This window comes from Carcharhinus amblyrhynchos, chromosome 13, assembly GCF_965287045.1.
Source record: "Carcharhinus amblyrhynchos chromosome 13, sCarAmb.v2.hapA, whole genome shotgun sequence".
NCBI classification, from domain to species: domain Eukaryota; kingdom Metazoa; phylum Chordata; class Chondrichthyes; order Carcharhiniformes; family Carcharhinidae; genus Carcharhinus; species Carcharhinus amblyrhynchos.
The window spans coordinates 24,480,597-24,498,432 of record NC_137336.1 but is presented as its reverse complement, the minus strand read 5'-3'; the positions used below and the strand labels follow the sequence as shown (position 1 = coordinate 24,498,432).

General features: G+C 40.7%; 1 protein-coding gene across 1 annotated transcript in view; it reads right to left on the bottom strand.

Moving 5' to 3' along the window:
• Positions 1-17,836, bottom strand: part of LOC145351772 (PDZ and LIM domain protein 4-like) — an 85,445-nt gene that overhangs the window by 24,719 nt on the left and 42,890 nt on the right. Inside the window, exon 3 of the mRNA XM_080201397.1 lies at positions 5,680-5,764. Within this exon, the coding sequence (XP_080057523.1) occupies positions 5,680-5,764 (85 nt within the window). The remainder of the gene's footprint in view (positions 1-5,679; positions 5,765-17,836) is intronic.

Genomic DNA, 17,836 nt, shown 5'->3' with positions numbered 1-17,836 from the left:
TGACTCCAGAGTCACAGCAATTTGGTCAACTCTTAAAAACCCTCCGAAATGGAAGGAAGTTAGGAATGGGCAATAAATACTGGCCCAGCCAGTGATGCCTACATCCTGTAAAAATAAATTAATTCCAGGCGGAGATCTCCTGCTGAGGTGATTCAAGCTCGAGATAGTCTTAGTTGAATAAGCAAAGGTCATCTGACACTCAACAGCCATCTTGATTATATCCAGTTTAGAATATTTCAGAAGACTTGGAACACAGTCCGCGTTTGAAGGCAGTTGAATTTTCTGGCTATCCCATTGCTGAAACAGCAGTTCAGAATATCTTAATTTTGTGATCAAGTATTCCCTGTCTGTCTTTTGTCACTGGTCAGTATGGAATTTCAATATAAAGCTGTAATTTATATTGCTGGATCCCCATTCCTATTGCAATCATAGGAACGTGGAGGCAGACACAGGGATACGCCATTTGGCCCACAGTTGACCCATCTAAACAATTAGCTCGTGACTGATAATACCCCCCAATACCACTTTCCCACACTGTCTCAAACACTTGGCGTCATTAGTATCCAGAAATACATCAATTTCTGCCTTGAGCATGTTCAGTGATGGAGCTTCCACATTCCTTGGTGTGAAGAATTCCAAAGATTCACAAACTTCTGAGCGAAGAAATCTCTTCTCACCTCAGTCTTAAATGGCCTACCCCTTAAATCGGAGACTGTCCTGATTCTAGACTCACCAGCCAGGGGAAAACATCCTATCTGCAACTACACACCCTGAAATAATTTAGAAAGTTTCAATCAGGTCACTGCTCATTCTGCAAAACTCAAGAGATGTAGGACCAGTTTCCTCAAATCAACCCTCATATCAATGTTCCACGAGCAGCACGGGATGGAAATTCTGACTAAGCTATAAATTAACCAATGCGCAACTGTTTAATGCACTATATTTGTTTTGCTTTATACAAGTATTATTAATTTAATATAAAAGCATTAAAGTCAGTATCAGAACAGCACACAAGGAAAGTACATAATCTGCAAATTTTTTTTGACACTTAATATTTTTAATCATGTTATTTTAATCAAAGGGCTACTTAAAGCTTCCAGATCCAAATGTATTAGCACCTTCAATAGAATTTCAGTTTGGTGTAATGGTGGACAAATGAAAAACAGCAGTTATCTGCTGTACCCAGAGAATGTTTTATCTGCAAATGTAGCAGCAGTAGAAATAGCAATAATGTAAGGTATTGACTCTTAACACCCTCTGAATTGGCCTAGGAAGCCATTCAAATAGTATTCAAAAAAGATTGTTTACCATCATGTTCAAGGGCATTAATAATAAAAAGACATTGGCTTAGCTAGTGACACCCACACCCTACGAACAAACGAAAAACCTATAAGATTGTTGAATATACATTAGAACAGGGTTCAGGCAGTCACAAATATCAACCTTTAATGTTTTTTAATTTTCCAAAGCAAGTTTTGGAATTAGGACGATGCACATAGACTGGTTCGAGCTTCATCTGTGTGGCTCATGGCATCCTGACTCTTCAATGAGTTTCAAAGTCATCATAGAAGTAGTGGGGGTGGAGATATATGGGCTTTAACTTGCCAGATAATATTTTATTTAATTGCATGCTACGTTCCAGAATCTTGAAAAAATATATATTCCATGCGAGTCTCAGGACAGAAAAAGCACAGGCACTAAAACTTCACACAGCAAGGAAATTGGGTTTTGTGCATCTTTGCAGCAGTATCAGGGACTGCAACAGCTATTTAGCTGCACACAAATATTGAAACAGAAGGATATGATGGCTGTCCAAACCATCTTGAATAAATCTCCCCAGCCTGGCAGACCAGATGAAACTATAATCCAATTTTTTATACTCGAGTTAACAAAAAACAGCAGCAAAATGAGGACATGAGCTAGTCTGAATGGTGATGACAGAACATGCAAACACTAACAACCATACAAAATCATCCCGTATTCATAAATGAAAATAAACATCACATAGACTATGTCAACAGTGTTAGATCTTACATAGAGAGGAAAAAAAGGAAATGCTTTAAAGACTAAACTTGGAGTGCACTTTAGTGCTGTCAGAACAAGGAATGAGGTTAATGAACCAGAGATATTTTATCTAACTTGGTTTCCACTCCTCAGAAATTATAGAGCTCGAAACTAATATGAACTGGACATTACCACAAAGGAAAAAAGAGAGACAGTGGATTGCAAAATTAGCAACAGTTGCCAAATGGCTTGGATCAAGGATAAGACAGGACAGTTCTTCACCCAGACTTAAAACTGAGAGCATCCACAAAAATTCCCTGCCTGACAAGATTTTTAATTCCAATGTGTACAATGTCAGCCAACTGCTTTGGACACTAAAAGCTAATCAGTTGCAATGTTAAGTGTCTGGTTTTTGTTGACTGGTAGAGGCAAAAGGGGAAAGCTGGAGTCAAGCGACAAAGTTCTCCAAGATAACCTCCACACAAAATTGTTCCTTTTTAAAATTAGTGCAGGAGGCTGCCATTCAGCTCAGTGCCCTTCAGTCACCTCTTCAGTCTCTTGAGGAGCAACAAGATCAGGAGAAAAGGAAGTGGTGATTGCAAGAGCTGGATCAGTGAGCATGGGAGGGACAAAATCTGTGATTAGAGCAGCATTTCATTCTGGCCCTCCTACTTCTCATTTGTCATCTGTCACTGATGTTCCACAGGCTGGTTAAAAACAGAATCCTGCAGTGCAGGAGGTGGCCATTAGGCCATCGAGTCTGCACTGACCACAATCCCATCCAGGCCCTTTCCCCAAAAACCGATGCATTTACTCTAGCGAGTCCCCTTGACGCTAAAGGGCAATTTAGCATGGCCAATCCACCCAACCTGTACATCTTTGGACTATGGGAGGAAACCGAAGTACCCGGGGTAAACCCACACAGACATGGGGAGAATGTGCAAACTCCACACAGACAGTGACCCAAAATGGGAATCGAATCCAGGTCCCTGGCACTGTGAGGTAACAGTGCTAACTACTGTACCACCATACCGCTCCATATCCAGTGCTTCTGTGTACTTCGAACCCAGAGGTGCAGTCCCTATCAGCATTAGTTTTACACACATTATGTGAAGAATTTGAGTGGTGTTTACAGTGGAAATTAGTCCAACAGCAATTTTTAAGCATTTTGTCAGCACAGTTTTGGATTTACTTCTGAATGTGATATTGCCACAAGTTGAGTCCAAAGTAAGGAGTTCTAAGGGGCAGTAGTGGGAGTACATATCAGCTTCCCACTAGACTGCCTCCAGCAACATACCTCAATGATATCCTGTCACTCAAGCTGTTCACAGATAAAATTTTCCTCCACAACCATCTCCAAACTCGAGCATTGATTTACTGATACTCTAAGCTTATTTCAAGTCAACTTTAGACAACTCGTTTTGGAATATAATCTCTGCCTCAAGAGCCACTTGTAGTGAAGCATTCCACAGTTGAACTTCCACAGGGGCTGTCCAGAATCATTTGCTGTAATCCGTAGGATTTCAAACATCTCCTGTCGGAAGTTCTGCCAAGTAATTTTATTTTATTTTTTTTAAAAATATCGAGTCTCTATGGCCCAAGTATGTATATCACAAAGTGATGTCTGGCAGTCCATTATAAAATTACTGGCAGATGGAGCTCTCAGACTGACATCCTTACAACTCTTTTTGTTGCTCACCATGCATGTCTATATAGCAGCTACAAATCAAAACAGACTTTACAAATAAGAAAGCGGTTTCATATTGTATTAAATAGAACCAATGATACACTCATTGTTGGTTGCTTGCTAACAGTTGGTTCACGTTTGATTAATATATGGTCAAATCAAAGGATCCCTACAATGCAGAAGGGAGCCATTTGGCCCATTGAGTTTGCACTGACCGCAATCCCATCCAGGCCCTATTCCTATAACCCTACATCTTTACCCTGCTAATCCCCCCTGACACTAGGGTCAATTTAGCATGGCCAATTAATCTAACCCACACATCTTTGGACTGTGGGAGGAAACCCACACAGATCCAGTGCAAACTCCACACAGACAGTGACCTGAGGCCGGAATTGAACCTGGCTCCTTGGCACTGAGAGGCAGCAGTACTAACCACTGTGCCACGCAGCTCCTTCAACTAGCAAACATCTGAAAGATTACTCTGCTTGCAGAACAAGAACAGAGTTTCAAGTCCATGACCAGAGTGGGACAGGTAACTTGCCATGGGAGAGCTTATGGAAGCCGTTTATTTACATTTGGTTTTCCTGTGATTTTAAGGATGCTATTCAGCTACTACCCTGCATATGCAGTGAAGTTTAAAATACCCCAAATGCCTAGTCCCTTGTATAATAAGCAAACTTTCCTTTGTGTTCATTACACATGGATAGACTGCGTGCACTAAACATCTAGCTGGAATGACAAAGAAGCCATGCAAAAAAAAAATCCCTTCCAACATAATTTGCAAATAATAACGTTTAGTACATTATGTGAGCACTTTAGGCTGGTCTAAATGGGTATCTGGAGATGCAAGAGTAATTTAATTTTAAGCAAGCAAATGATGAAAATAAACTGCTGCCCTAATAAATAGACTTCTCACACCTGTTACTAACACACTCCAGATTGTTCATGGTCTGCTAGAATATCATCATGCTCACATATGGTATAAATATGGAATATTTTATGGTTTAATTCACTATGGCGTGTGATTTATTCCACCGTTCTTTTACTAGCTGTGCAATTTCCTATTTAATTGCTTTGCGTAGCCCTGATTCAGAGATTACAGAAGTATTTTTACATGTCTGCAAAATGTGGTGTGACTCGTATTTTCAGTTTTCCACTTTACTGCTGGTAAATTATCTAATCAATCATCGTTTGAAAATCTTATTCATCACTTATTCTGCTCCCTCATGTCACCTGTGAGTTAATCAATGCAGAATACAGCCCAGACATATTTTTTTTTCCCCCGATAACCTAGTCTCTATGTCAAATATCACTGATTCATTGGACTGCATTGTGACCATCTCTTCTGGATAGTTTCATTCAACATGCAAGTGAGATTACTTAGTCAACAAAGAATGCGAGTTGCCAGATTGGGGCTCGTCTTTTTGTAATTGCTGCTGTTTTTACAGGCAACTCTTTGGCAGTGAGAAAATTATTTTTACTGCCAGGTGTTTTGACATTCCCACACATTCTGGGTGGCAATGGGAGGGAGAGGATCTTGCAAAGGAAACTTTAATTAAATCAAAATATCTGGAGATAATTAGTATGTCTTTTTTTCAGACAGTGCTCAGAAGCAGCTGGTCACAAACGTAGTTTTAAGGATTTTCAGGGTGGGATTTGTAAAGGTATAGTCTTGGCTTCCTTACAGTTTCAAAATAAAATTGTGTGTTTTTATTTTTCTCTCTTCCTACCTCTGCTGCATTGTTACAAAGGTGATTAAATAATTTGTGACTGCAAATGCCCTCAGGAACAGTTCCTGCTCTGGTGTTCTCACTGAAACCCAACTCATGCTTGCAAACAGTCTTTCAACTGCACTTCCAGCAGTGGAATAGGAGCAGGTTCCCACATTTTGCTTTGGACAGGTTCTGTCAAGTAACTCTACACTCACACTGTCACCAACAGTTGCACTAACCCTTGGAATGTTACCACACACTGACTTCAATACATACTTGTGGCTGAGACTGCAAATCAACTTTGAAAGGATGGGAGTTTCCATCTTCAAAACCGTTTGGAGACCAGGGCTTGTTTTCTGTCCTGCAATAAAGAAGCAGCAATTTTGAGTGACATTCCAACAATGAACAATATTAAACTGTAAAAATACTAACCAGGATTTCAGTGCCTTTAGAATTGCCATTTCTGTATTCGAGCTCATATTAAAAAAACCTCGGGCCCATGATTATTGGAGGACTCCACTCCATGTCCTGAAGTGAAAGATGTTCACCTTGCAATGGAGATCTACATTTGCACTGTACCATTAATTAGGTGACCTCTTTTTCAGGGAGACTACAAAATAGATGTGTAGGAAGGGACAGATCTAACTAATACAGACAGAGTCTTCAGAAGTTGTGTAGCTCCTAAATATTGTCAAAAGTTTGTTAGTCACAAGTAAGCTTACATTATCACCGTAACGAAATTACTGTGAAATTCCCTTAGTTGCCACACTCCAGCACCTGTTTGGGTCAATGCATCTAACTAGCATGTCTTTCAGACTGTGGGAGGAAACCCATACAGACACAGGGACAATATGCAAACTATGCACAGACAGTGACCCAAGCCAGGAGTCGAACCGGAGCCCTGGCGAATAAGGCAGCAGTGCTAACCACCATGCCACCCGAATTCCTTTCACTGAGGGAGCTGGCACTCAGTAGACCTGCTACAGCACCCCACATACCAGATTTGTTTTGTAGCCTCCTCCCATGCTTATGTAGCTTTTTGTCTGCTCTTTACATCTTATCCAGAAGGATCTGGAAATTATTCAAAGTGTCTTTTCTGGCTCTTTCCTCCTTATACGACCATAGGCGTAGGAGCAGAATTAGGCCATTCGGCCCATCAAATCTGCTCTGCCATTCTATCATGGCTGATCTTTTTCTCATCTCCATTCCCATAACCTCCGATCCCCTTATTAAATCAAGAACCTATCTTAAAGACACTCAACAACCTGGCCTCCAGTCTTCTGTGGTGAAGAGTTCCACAGATTTCACCACTCTCTGGCTGAAGAAATTCCTCATCTGTTTTAAAGGATTACCCCTTTAGCCTGAGATTGTGCTCTCTGGTTCTAGTTTTTCTGGACTAGTGAAAACATCCTCTCCACATCCACTCTATTCTCGCCTTGCAGTTTCCTGTAAGTTTCAATAGGAACCCCCTCTCATCCTTCTAAACTCCAATGAGTACAGACTCAGACCTCAACCATTCCTCAAACAACAAGCTCTTCATTCCAGGGATCATTCATGTGTACCTCCTCTTGTCCCTTTCCAAGGCCAGTGTGTCCTTCCTTGGATAAGGGGCCCAAAACTACTCAATAGTCCAAATGGGGTCTGACCAGAGCTTTCTCCAGCCTCAAGAAGCACTTGTATTCTAGCCCTCTCAACATGAATGCTAACATTGCATTTGCCTTCCTACCTACCGACTGAACCTGCATGTTAACCTTAAGAGAATCTTGAACAATGACTCCCAAGTCCCTTTGTGTTTGATTTCCTAAGCATTTTCCCATTTAGAAAACAGTCTATGCCTCCAATCCTCCTTCCAAAGCACATAACCTCACAATTTGCCACATTGGGCAAAGAAATGGCAGATGGAATTCAATTCTCCTAATCTGTCCAAGTCCTTCTGCAGCCCCCCTGCTTCCCTCAAATGCTACCCATCCCTTTACATATCTTTGTAAATTTGGATATCTCCATCAGATCCTACAGAAGATGCAATAAAGGTGATTCTTGCCATTCAGTCAAGCTTCTGCATCACAAACTATTAAAATCAACACTGCAGCAGGTACAGGGGAATACCACTAGCTGCTAGTTCCCCTCCAAGCCACTCAACATCCTGACTTGGAACTATGAATCACTGTTCCTTCGCAGTTGCTGGGTCAAAATCCTGAAATTCCCTCCCTAACAGCATTGTGGGTCAACCCACATGGACTGCAGCAATTCAAGAAGGCAGCTCACCACTACCTTCAAGGGCAAGTAGGAATGGGCAATAAATGCTGGCCAGCCAGTGATGCCTAGGTCCCACAAAATGAATAAAAAAACTTCTGGTTATCTGCTGCCATAAGTAACCAGCTACTCTTGGTTTTTTGCACTCTTGTTCTAATTAAGCATCTACCTCCTTGCTGTGTACTGTTCCAATTTTACATAGCATTAATACCACTGATATACATCACAACTGATAATGTAATTGAGCTGATCAACCCAAATTATACCAAGTTCAGGGCTGAAGAGATTAGCAGGTGCAAGTCTTGCAGAAATGGTTAAGAAATTTCAAGGTCATTATACACTTAACTAAATCTTTGTATGTAATGGTACCAGTACAGATGACTTAATGGTTTGGCAACAAGATCAGACTTTATTCAGCCTAATAACAGATTACTGAATCTAACGGATTTCCCCTCCCCACCAGTTGTTTAGTGGATTAGGTGTACCACATCATGCAGTGAATCATAATTTGAATTTGGATTCAACCCTTAAACATTGCCAGTCTTGGCTGAGACTAGCTGCTCAAGCTATAATTAAGAAAATCATAACTCCCCATGTCTAAATGTTATCAAGTAGTCATTGCTGAAAAATGCACGAGAGAGACAGGATTGGATGTGATACGAGAATCCAGTGACTAATGATCTTCTCTAGTTTAAGATGGTTCTGATTGATCCAAAGCCTCAGAACCCATTATAATTCACCCACAGTCATATTACAAACAATTTATAGTTATTATAGTTATTTATAGTTACTTGGAGAGTAATGAGTTGATTGGAGATAGTCAGCATGGTTTTGTGGCGGGTCGTGCCTTACTAACCTTGAGTTTTTTGAGAAAGTGACCAAAGAGGTGGATGGGGGTAAGGCAGTGGACGTGGTGTATATGGATTTTAGTAAGGCGTTTGATAAGGTTCACCATGGTAGGCTTCTGCACAAAATGCAGATGTATGGGATTGGGGGTGATCTAGGGAACTGGATTAGGAATTGGCCAGCGGATAGGAGACAGAGGGTAGTGGTTGACGGTAAATATTCATCATGGAGTTCGGTTACAAGTGGTGTGCCTCAGGGATCTGTGTTGGGGCCACTGCTGTTTGTGATTTTTATTAATGATCTGGATGAGGGTATAGTTGGGTGGATCAGTAAATTTGCTGATGACACCAAAGTCGGAGGTGTGGTAGATAGTGAGGAAGGGTGTCATAGTTTGCAGGAAGACTTAGACAGGTTGCAGAGCTGGGCTGAGAGGTGGCGGATGGAGTTTAATGCAGAGAAATGTGAGGTAATTCACTTTGGTAGGAATAACAGATGTGTTGAGTATAGGGCTAACGGGAAGACTTTGAATAGTGTGGAGGAGCAGAGGGATCTAGGTGTATGTGTACATAGATCCCTGAAAGTTGGGAATCAAGTAGATAAGGTTGTTAAGAAGGCATACAGTGTCTTGGCGTTTATTGGTAGGGGGATTGAATTTAGGAGTCGTAGCGTTATGTTGCAACTGTACACAACTCTGGTGCGGCCGCACTTGGAGTATTGTGTGCAGTTCTGGTCCCCACATTACAGGAAGGATGTGGAGGCTTTGGAGAGGGTGCAGAGGAGGTTTACCAGGATATTGCCTGGTATGGAGGGGAGATCCTATGAGGAGAGGCTGAGGGATTTGGGGTTGTTTTCGCTGGAAAGAAGGCGGCTAAGAGGGGATCTTATTGAAACATATAAGATGATTAGAGGTTTAGATAGGGTGGATAGTGATAGCCTTTTTCCTCTGATGGAAAAATCTAGCACGAGGGGGCATGGCTTTAAACTAAGGGGGGGTAGTTATAGGACAGATGTCAGGGGTAGGTTCTTTACCCAGAGGGTGGTGAGGGATTGGAATGCCCTGCCTGCTGCAGTTGTAAATGCGCCTAGTTTGGGGGCGTTTAAGAGGTCTGTGGATAGGTTTATGGACGAAAAGGGATTGGTTTAGGTTAGTGGGTCATTGTTGTTTTTTTTTTTAACTGGTCGGCGCAACATCGTGGGCCGAAGGGCCTGTTCTGCGCTGTTATGTTCTATGTTCTATGTTCTAATTTAGGCAGCCAACCTTAACCTATACAGCTAAAATAACCAAAGGTAGCAACTAAAATATCCATGAAACCCAAGGATGCAAGCAGAGATGCAACAGCCACCTGCATCCAACCAAAATCAAGTATATGAGCAGCGACAGTGAGTGGAGCTGAATTTTGCTATGCATGCCATCCACAGTTTTAGGAGTAAAGCCCAGGTTATATCACTGCAAAGCATTCAGGAATGGGAAGCCGAGCAGAATTCCACCACCATGCAGTCCCACAAGAGGCCAGAGGCCAAGATAGTGGCATTATGGTTAAGGTTAGAAACTCCAAAGTGTTTTATGAAGGCTGCCTGAATCATAAGTTTTGCATCTTGAATTTGGCTAGGATAAGCACAATGTGTTCCACTTCAGATGTGAATCAAAAGACCCACTAGGGAGCTTTTATCAAACAAAGTTTATTTAAGAATATAGTTAAATGCATAGTAAGAAAATTAGCAAGAAGTTAACAATTACAAACAATGATAAATGTATAACCCTTAAACATCTACAATGTTTCAATCAACCCAATTCCATAGACAAAAAACCCTTTTCATAGGTTTAACACAGCACAGACTAATGCTCACGTGATACTGGAAATTGAGTCCTTTGGTTGAACTGTGCAGTTTTCTGGATTCACTGCTAACAGTTTGAGGCAAGACAGCTTCTCAAAACATCAGGAGACACTTTGGTTCAGATCCCAATAAACAGCAGATTTTCACCCTTCAGGAAAGCAAAATCTTGTTTTCAGCTAACTAACAATTTTCAAAACAACTGGGAGAAGGGAAAACAATTTGTTTTTGCTTGTTGTCCCTTCTAAAACCTTAAACAAAAATCAAACTTGCAGCTCCAAACTGAAAATAGAAACTGTTCAAAACATATGACTGTCCTCCTAATAATGTAGGATCATAAAACTAATCCGAGAGTAAATACAAACAACCCCATTTAAAGATACTCAAGTAGCAATAAAAAGGACATTTCCGGTCAAGCTGACAACAATTACATTACTGAAACTGTGAATTAAGAAAGTACGTTTTAAAAAACCTAATCTTAAAAAAGGTACATGGATGTCACAGTAGCAGTCTAATGCCATCTTAGTTGAAACCAATGATCAACTTTCACTTTTTTCATATTTCAGAATAATATCCAGTAGCATAGTTATCTAACAAGCACAAGAACGTACAAATATTTCTTCAGGACACAGGTATCTAGATATGACACACAAAATATTCCTCCCTATATTTCCTTTTCAAGCAACAAATGGTTTAGAGTTTTTTTTTGTATCTTCGAATTACACCCACCACAGCACCAAGAATCAAGAATATCTCAAAACCATCTTTTGATTCTTCAGGGCATTTCGCCATAACCAAGAGAGAACATAATAGGTGGGAAAGCAAAATAATGTAGATGCTGGAGAACTGAAACAGAAAATTCTGAAGTACTATATTTGTGGGTTGGTGAGAGAGGAGGGAGGGGAGGGGGGGGGGTTCAAATTCCAGACTGCTGATCAATGTCAAAGTGAAAAATTGGGGGAATGTTATCAAAAAGGCAGTGTTGCTTCTGGCAAGAAAACCAATATGTTTCTCTCTGGAGAAACCGGCCGGTTTTCTCTCCCAATCATACCAAAAAAAAATCAAGGCAGTGTATTTCACATCACCATGCAGTGGAGGGAGGGGGAGAAGCAGGGCTTCAAACATGCCAGCAAAGCCTGTCGGTAGAGAGATCAGGGCACCATGTCTATCAGGTGCCTCAATTAAAACAAGATTAAACCTCCCCACCAGCCCACCACTGAAGTCTCATGGTCTCCCCTCCCAACCAGAGTTGACACCTCCCCCCACCTTCCCAAGTTGGATCCAGCACCCATCTCCCCCCTCCAAAAAAAAAACAAACAGCCATTGTTATCATCACCAGCTCCTCTATCCACTCCTGGCCACCACCACATACAAATGACACCGTTATGGGGGGCGATCCTGATGATGCCCCGGGCAGGGGAGGGGGGGGCAGCAGCAAAAAGAGATTGGGAATTGCGTTTTCGCCGGCGATTTCCAGACCTTGAGATCCTATTTACACAGATGATGAATGCAAGCTCAGGATCGCTCTCCCATTAACTCTGTTTCTTTATCCATAGGTACTGCTGTCGGACCTGCTGAGTATTTCCAGCAATTGGTGTTCACCAACAGAGCGGGTATTAAATTGGTAAAAGTTTTATTTTAAATAATGCCATAGCCTGCCGGAAACATTAATCTTCATCACAACAAACTTTTAATCTGCTTATCTGGAGACTGTTGTTAATTTTGAAAACATCTGACAATATATTTTGAGTATCTACTTACTGACAGGAAAAAACATAAATGGCTCAAGCAGCTCTATTGAAATAATCTTTAGATCCAGAAGTTTTAATGTCATTTAGTTTGTAATTCAAAAGCAATTGTTCTTTCTATGAACACGGAGCCAAAACTAGGATTAACTGAGTTTCAATGCCTTGCTTTCAAGTGAGGCACTACTTGATACAGAAGTCTTGAAGCCTGCATTAGACTCAAGTTCTTAACTCACTTTGTAAAGGTGGGGCGCAGGCAACATTGGACGTGCAAACAATTCTTTTTCATATTCTGGGACAGTTAGTTAAGGCAGTGTTGGAGTACAAACTTACTGCCAGGCTCCATGGCTGCAGTCACCTGGTATCAAATTCTTACCGTCACCCATTGACCAGGTAGTAAATCCAGGTGGAACTCCAGGAAGTTTTATTCAAATGAAGATTTTTTGTGAACTCACTAAGCATGTCATTTTGGAAACTTAAGTGCAAAACAGAAGTGGAAAACTGGGTCATGGTACCCAGCATGAGTCACCATCCCCGAGGAAGCCAGGGAAATAAAAAAAATGGTGAGAGGATTAGTGGAAAAAGCAAAGCATAAATCAGGATTACTATTCCACAAGATCTCCATTTAATTTCCTATCATACTCCTCTCAATATCTGCTAGCCCAATTATGTGGAACCTGAAAGGTTGACATTGTAATGGCTGTTTACAGTTTGTGCAGCTAGATTAATTGCTAGGTGTTACTGTATCCTGCAGATAAGAGCTGAACAACATCCAATAATAAAATCCTGTGTGAAAGTTTATACTGTCATGTTCTTGTTGGGATTTGTTAGCACAGTGCTTTTGTCACTGGACTCAATCTAGAGATGCAGGGTAATTGCTTTGGGGGCCCCGAGTACGAATCCTACCATGGCAGATGGTGAAATTTGAATTTAATAAAAATTTGGAAATAAATATCGATCATGACCATGAAACAACTGTTGTTCATCATAAAAACCCATTTGATTCACTAATGACCTTTAGGGAAGGAAAACTCTGTCCTTGTTTGGTCCAGCCTACATATGACTCTAGATCCATAGAGAAGTGGTTGACTCTTAAAATGGCCAGTATGCCACTCAATTCAAGGGTAATTAAGGATGGGTTATAAAATGCTGGCTCAGCCAACGATGCCGACATCCCATGAATGAAGGTGGCAGCACAACAGCCTCACAGCTCCAGGGGCCTGGCTTGGATCGCTGTCTGTGCAGAGTTTGCACGTTCTCCCCATGGCTGTGTGGGCTTCCTCTGGGTGCTCTGGTTTCCTCCCACAGTCTGAGAGATGTGCTGGTTAGGTGCATTGGCCATGGTAAATTCTCCCTCAGTGTACCCAAACAGGCACCAGGGTGTGGCAACTAGGGGGTTTTCAGAGTATCTTCATTGCAGTGTTAATGTAAGCCTATTTGTGGCACTAATAAACTTTACTTTTCACATTTGCAGCATCAGGGACTGGCCATTTATGTTGTCAAGTATATTTAAGACAGAAGAGTGAGGCTTTTTTGGCTACTATGGGGATTTAGAGATCTATGGAGGATGGTGCAGGAATGTGGACCAAGATAGCAGGTCAGCATGATTAGGTTGAATGGTTTATTCCAATTTTATTTTTTTTGCAGTATTGACCCTTGTGTACAAGTGTATTTCTAAAAAAAGGTGATAAAAATTTTCAGCGCTTACTTTGATTTTAAGGATGTGGACGAGAATCATTGATAAAATCAACAGATGCCTTTGAAGTTAATTGCTTTATATATTACTGTTTGAAGGATAGGCAGCAGTTATTGATGGAAGAATAACACCTGTGGTATCTACGCATCAGAACATAGAGTACATCTAAGCTGCACATCTCACAATATACAGTCGCACCCACAATGTACTGCAATCAGCCAAGCTGTATTGCACTGATTCATCTGCATATTTAATGAGTGATAGCCCCTTGGGTAAAAAGGTCAAAACAAATAAACACAATGACATGAATCTAAAAATGTAACAGATGAATCAAGAGTTTATTTATTACTGTCACAGGGAGCAACACTGCAATGGAGTTACTGTGAAAATCCCCTTGCCGCCACACTCCAGTGCCTATTCGGACATGCTGAGGGAGAATTTTTAAGATGACCAATGCACCTAACCAGCACATCTTTTGGGTGGGAGGAAACCCACATAGACATGGGGAGAATGTGCAGGTGCCACACAGTGACACAAGCCAGGAATTGAATACTGGTCCTTGCCACTGTTAGGCAACAGCACCAACCACTGTGCCACCTTGCTGCCCTAGTGAACAGTGAAGCAGTCAGTAGAAATGAAGTAAGCTATGATTGAACATGATGCAACTATTCTTTAAAAACTGGGGTCTTTTGAAGTTTGGAGCAGAGTGCAAAATTCTTTGTAGTTTAAGCCACCCATGCTAAATTCTTGTCAACACTTCTTCCACTGAATCTTGGGGTTATTTTTGATGGGAATTCATTAAGTACTTGAGAGCCTGATTTTAACTCCTGTGCAAGTGGATGGGTGGGTTTGAGAGTTAAAACCTTACCCGTGTGGACTTACTTTTGACTAAATATTACTGATGCTTCCTGGATGGTGATGAAATTGCCCACCAACTTTTCGTCCTTCAGTCATTGCTCCTTGGCTGTCACCAACCATCTTCATCTCAAAAGGAAGTATAAACTTGGGACTGCCCTGGGTTTAGGAAATATACATGGAGGCTCAGATGTATTAATGACCTATCAAGCATGCTGCTAAATTATAAAAATCAGGAAGGAGTCAGACATTACAGTTCACATATCCATCTGAAAACCATTCCTTTTCACAGGTACAAAGTCTTCCAGGATATGAGGTAAATGAACCTGCAGTTCTTTGGTCGTTTCCAGTTCTCAAAAAGATGCAAAGCACATTATAAACTACAAATTAGAACCTTTCAGTCACCCCCATCCTGTTCAGCTTCACTCTAATGTCCAAGGGGCCACACTTAATAATTTTTATTTTCATCTGGAATTGCCACCATGCATTCTTCAGTGCCAACTTTCTCCTCCTTCTTCACTATGCCCTTGAATGCAATGATTCGTGCGGTATGCAGTTTTTCTAGATACCAGTATCAGCCCTCTGTACCTTATCCAAAAAGCCATTGTTTATATGGGAGTGAATGTCAGCAGGCCAAAGAACAGGAATGAAGCAGTGAAATTGCCTATTTGACACACGTGTAATTTGCAGCAATGGTCACCAAATAACAAACAGGAGCAAGAATGCAGAATGGTCTTTTTTTTGCTGAGAACTAGGAGGCTAATTTTAGTGTCTCAATTGCTGACCATAACCTTCCCGATTTAGAACCATGGAATTTCTACACTGCAGAAGGTGGCCAATCAACCCATTTTAGTCTGCACTAACTCTCCAAAAGAACATCTTACACAGGCCCACACCTCCCCCTGCACTATCCCCATAACCGTGTGCGTTTACCATAGCTAATCCATCTATGCATAATAAGAGGCAATTTAGCATGGCTAACCCACCTAACCTGTACACTTTGACTGCGAGGGGAGACTGGAGCACCCAGAGGGAACCCACGGAGAAAATGCAAACTTCACCCAAGGCCGGAAATGAACCTGGGTCTCTGGTACTGTGCTACCATGCCGCCCTTTGGAGTTACTTAATAGCATAAATGGCAGTTTGTTAATGCACCAATGTGAACATGTTTCCCAAGCCCAGAATCTAGGGAAGTCTCAAACTTTGAGGTGAAGTTTGCTGGTCATAACCAGTGACAAAAGAAAAAAAAATTGAGGGACAAAGAAAAACCAAGGGAGACAAGAGAGAGGAGGATCTTAAAACACCAGTCTCTTCACTGAGTAATAACACCTGGACAATCTAACATTTTTCTCATGCTTGGAGCAAAACAATTGAGATATGTTCATTTAATTTCCCTCCCCATCAAGTAGATTCTTTAAGTGCCACTTGGCAAGTAAAGCATATCAGCATCAAGGAACCATAAGAGTTTTTGATGTGACCCGCCTGTGTTTGCTAAATGTTTAACTACTTTACTCGCCTACAAGGTGTGGCACTGCTCTTTTCAACAATGTGTTCAGTGTTTTGTCCCATAAACTTGATCAAAGAGCATGATGTCCAATATCAGCTTCTCTTGCTGAAATAACCATATTCTGACCAGTTAACTTTAAAGCGATAAAATAGGAATTTGCACAAAGTTATCGTATCACTTCAGTGTAGTGCTGAAAATAAAAATGTTGAACTAAGGTTTTCTGGGTAGCAGAAGGCATGCTATAACTGGCCTAGGGAGAGGCAAGAAAGTGACCAAGCCTTCTGATCCATACATAATGACAACATTAGCAACTGCAGCACCAGAAACAACACACATCACCTGTGCACTGTTCCAACTCACCACCAAGAGCAACAAAGCCAAATCTACAAGATGATGAAGACAACACTTTGCCGCTTATGAGATACCACAAATAACATTTTTGAAAAAGAACACAGAGACAGGGTTCTGTTTATTTTGAAATTTGTTGATTAATCTTTTAGTTTAGAAAAATTCTAAAAATTAATAGGGGCATTATATTGAAGAAAAAGGGATGTTATTTATTGTATCATCTAGGAACTAACCATTGTGTCTTTGTTCCTGGGTACACATTTTAAGTTACACAATAAACTTGCATGACGTGCAGCAGAACTAGTTCAAACTCTTGTACATAGCACCATGATCATGGTAAATAAATATTAAACAAGAAAGAGCTCTTGTGTTTTAAAGCTTAAAAAAGTATTATTAATGTAATAAGTCTTGAGGCAGAAGTCTCTGCACCAAAATCATTTTATTTATAGTTCTGACGGCAGTACATAGAGTGCTACAAGTCAGCAGTCTAGCTCTGGGAGTGCCAGAGGAACTGACATCCCCATTGAATCCAAGGAAAAGACCCCCCTGATTGGCCCATCGATTGATTCCTTAAATCAGGACGTTCATATTCCAATAGGCCACTCTCAAATGGTCTGACTAAAGTCATTACAATTAACAAAATCAGCGATGCAAAAGATAGCAAGAACACAACTGTAACAAGCACTTTTCATGGAATGGTTCAATTAGTACAGTGTGCTGGTTTGGAATATTCACAAGCATACTAAATGAGACCAAGAATGAAATTTGACAAGAGTATAAGTTAACATACAGGGCCAGATATAATGGGATTCAGGAATCACTGTTTACATCATACTATTTAAACTAAAATAAAGGTTTAAAAATACTTAGTAACTTCAGCTGCTGAATGACTGAAATGGCCAGTTATGAACGGATTATCAAAGAACATTTGAAATCAAATGAGTTCAGAAAATGAAATCCACCTCTTTTAGAAATTAGCCATAAAAGCAAAGGAAAAACTTTCATTAGGAGGAAAAATTAGATTTTTAAAAAAGGTACATCCCTCATGGGTCAATTATAGATGATTTTCTTCAAGAAACAACTTTTTCAAAGGCTAAATGATCCCTTTAGAGACTGACAGACATTTTTAAAAAGATTATTTGAATTTCCAGTGACTGACAAGAATCACATTTAGACTTTTACTGTAAAAAAATTAAAAGCAATAATGTCCAAACACTATTCTATAGCCAAATTACAGATAAGAAATTTCCCATTTTGCTTTTACACAACTGAAAATCTCCTATTAAAAAGTTATATCTGCATTATCCCTTAAGTAGGCACTCAACCAGTCCAAAGTTATTTTCAGCTCCC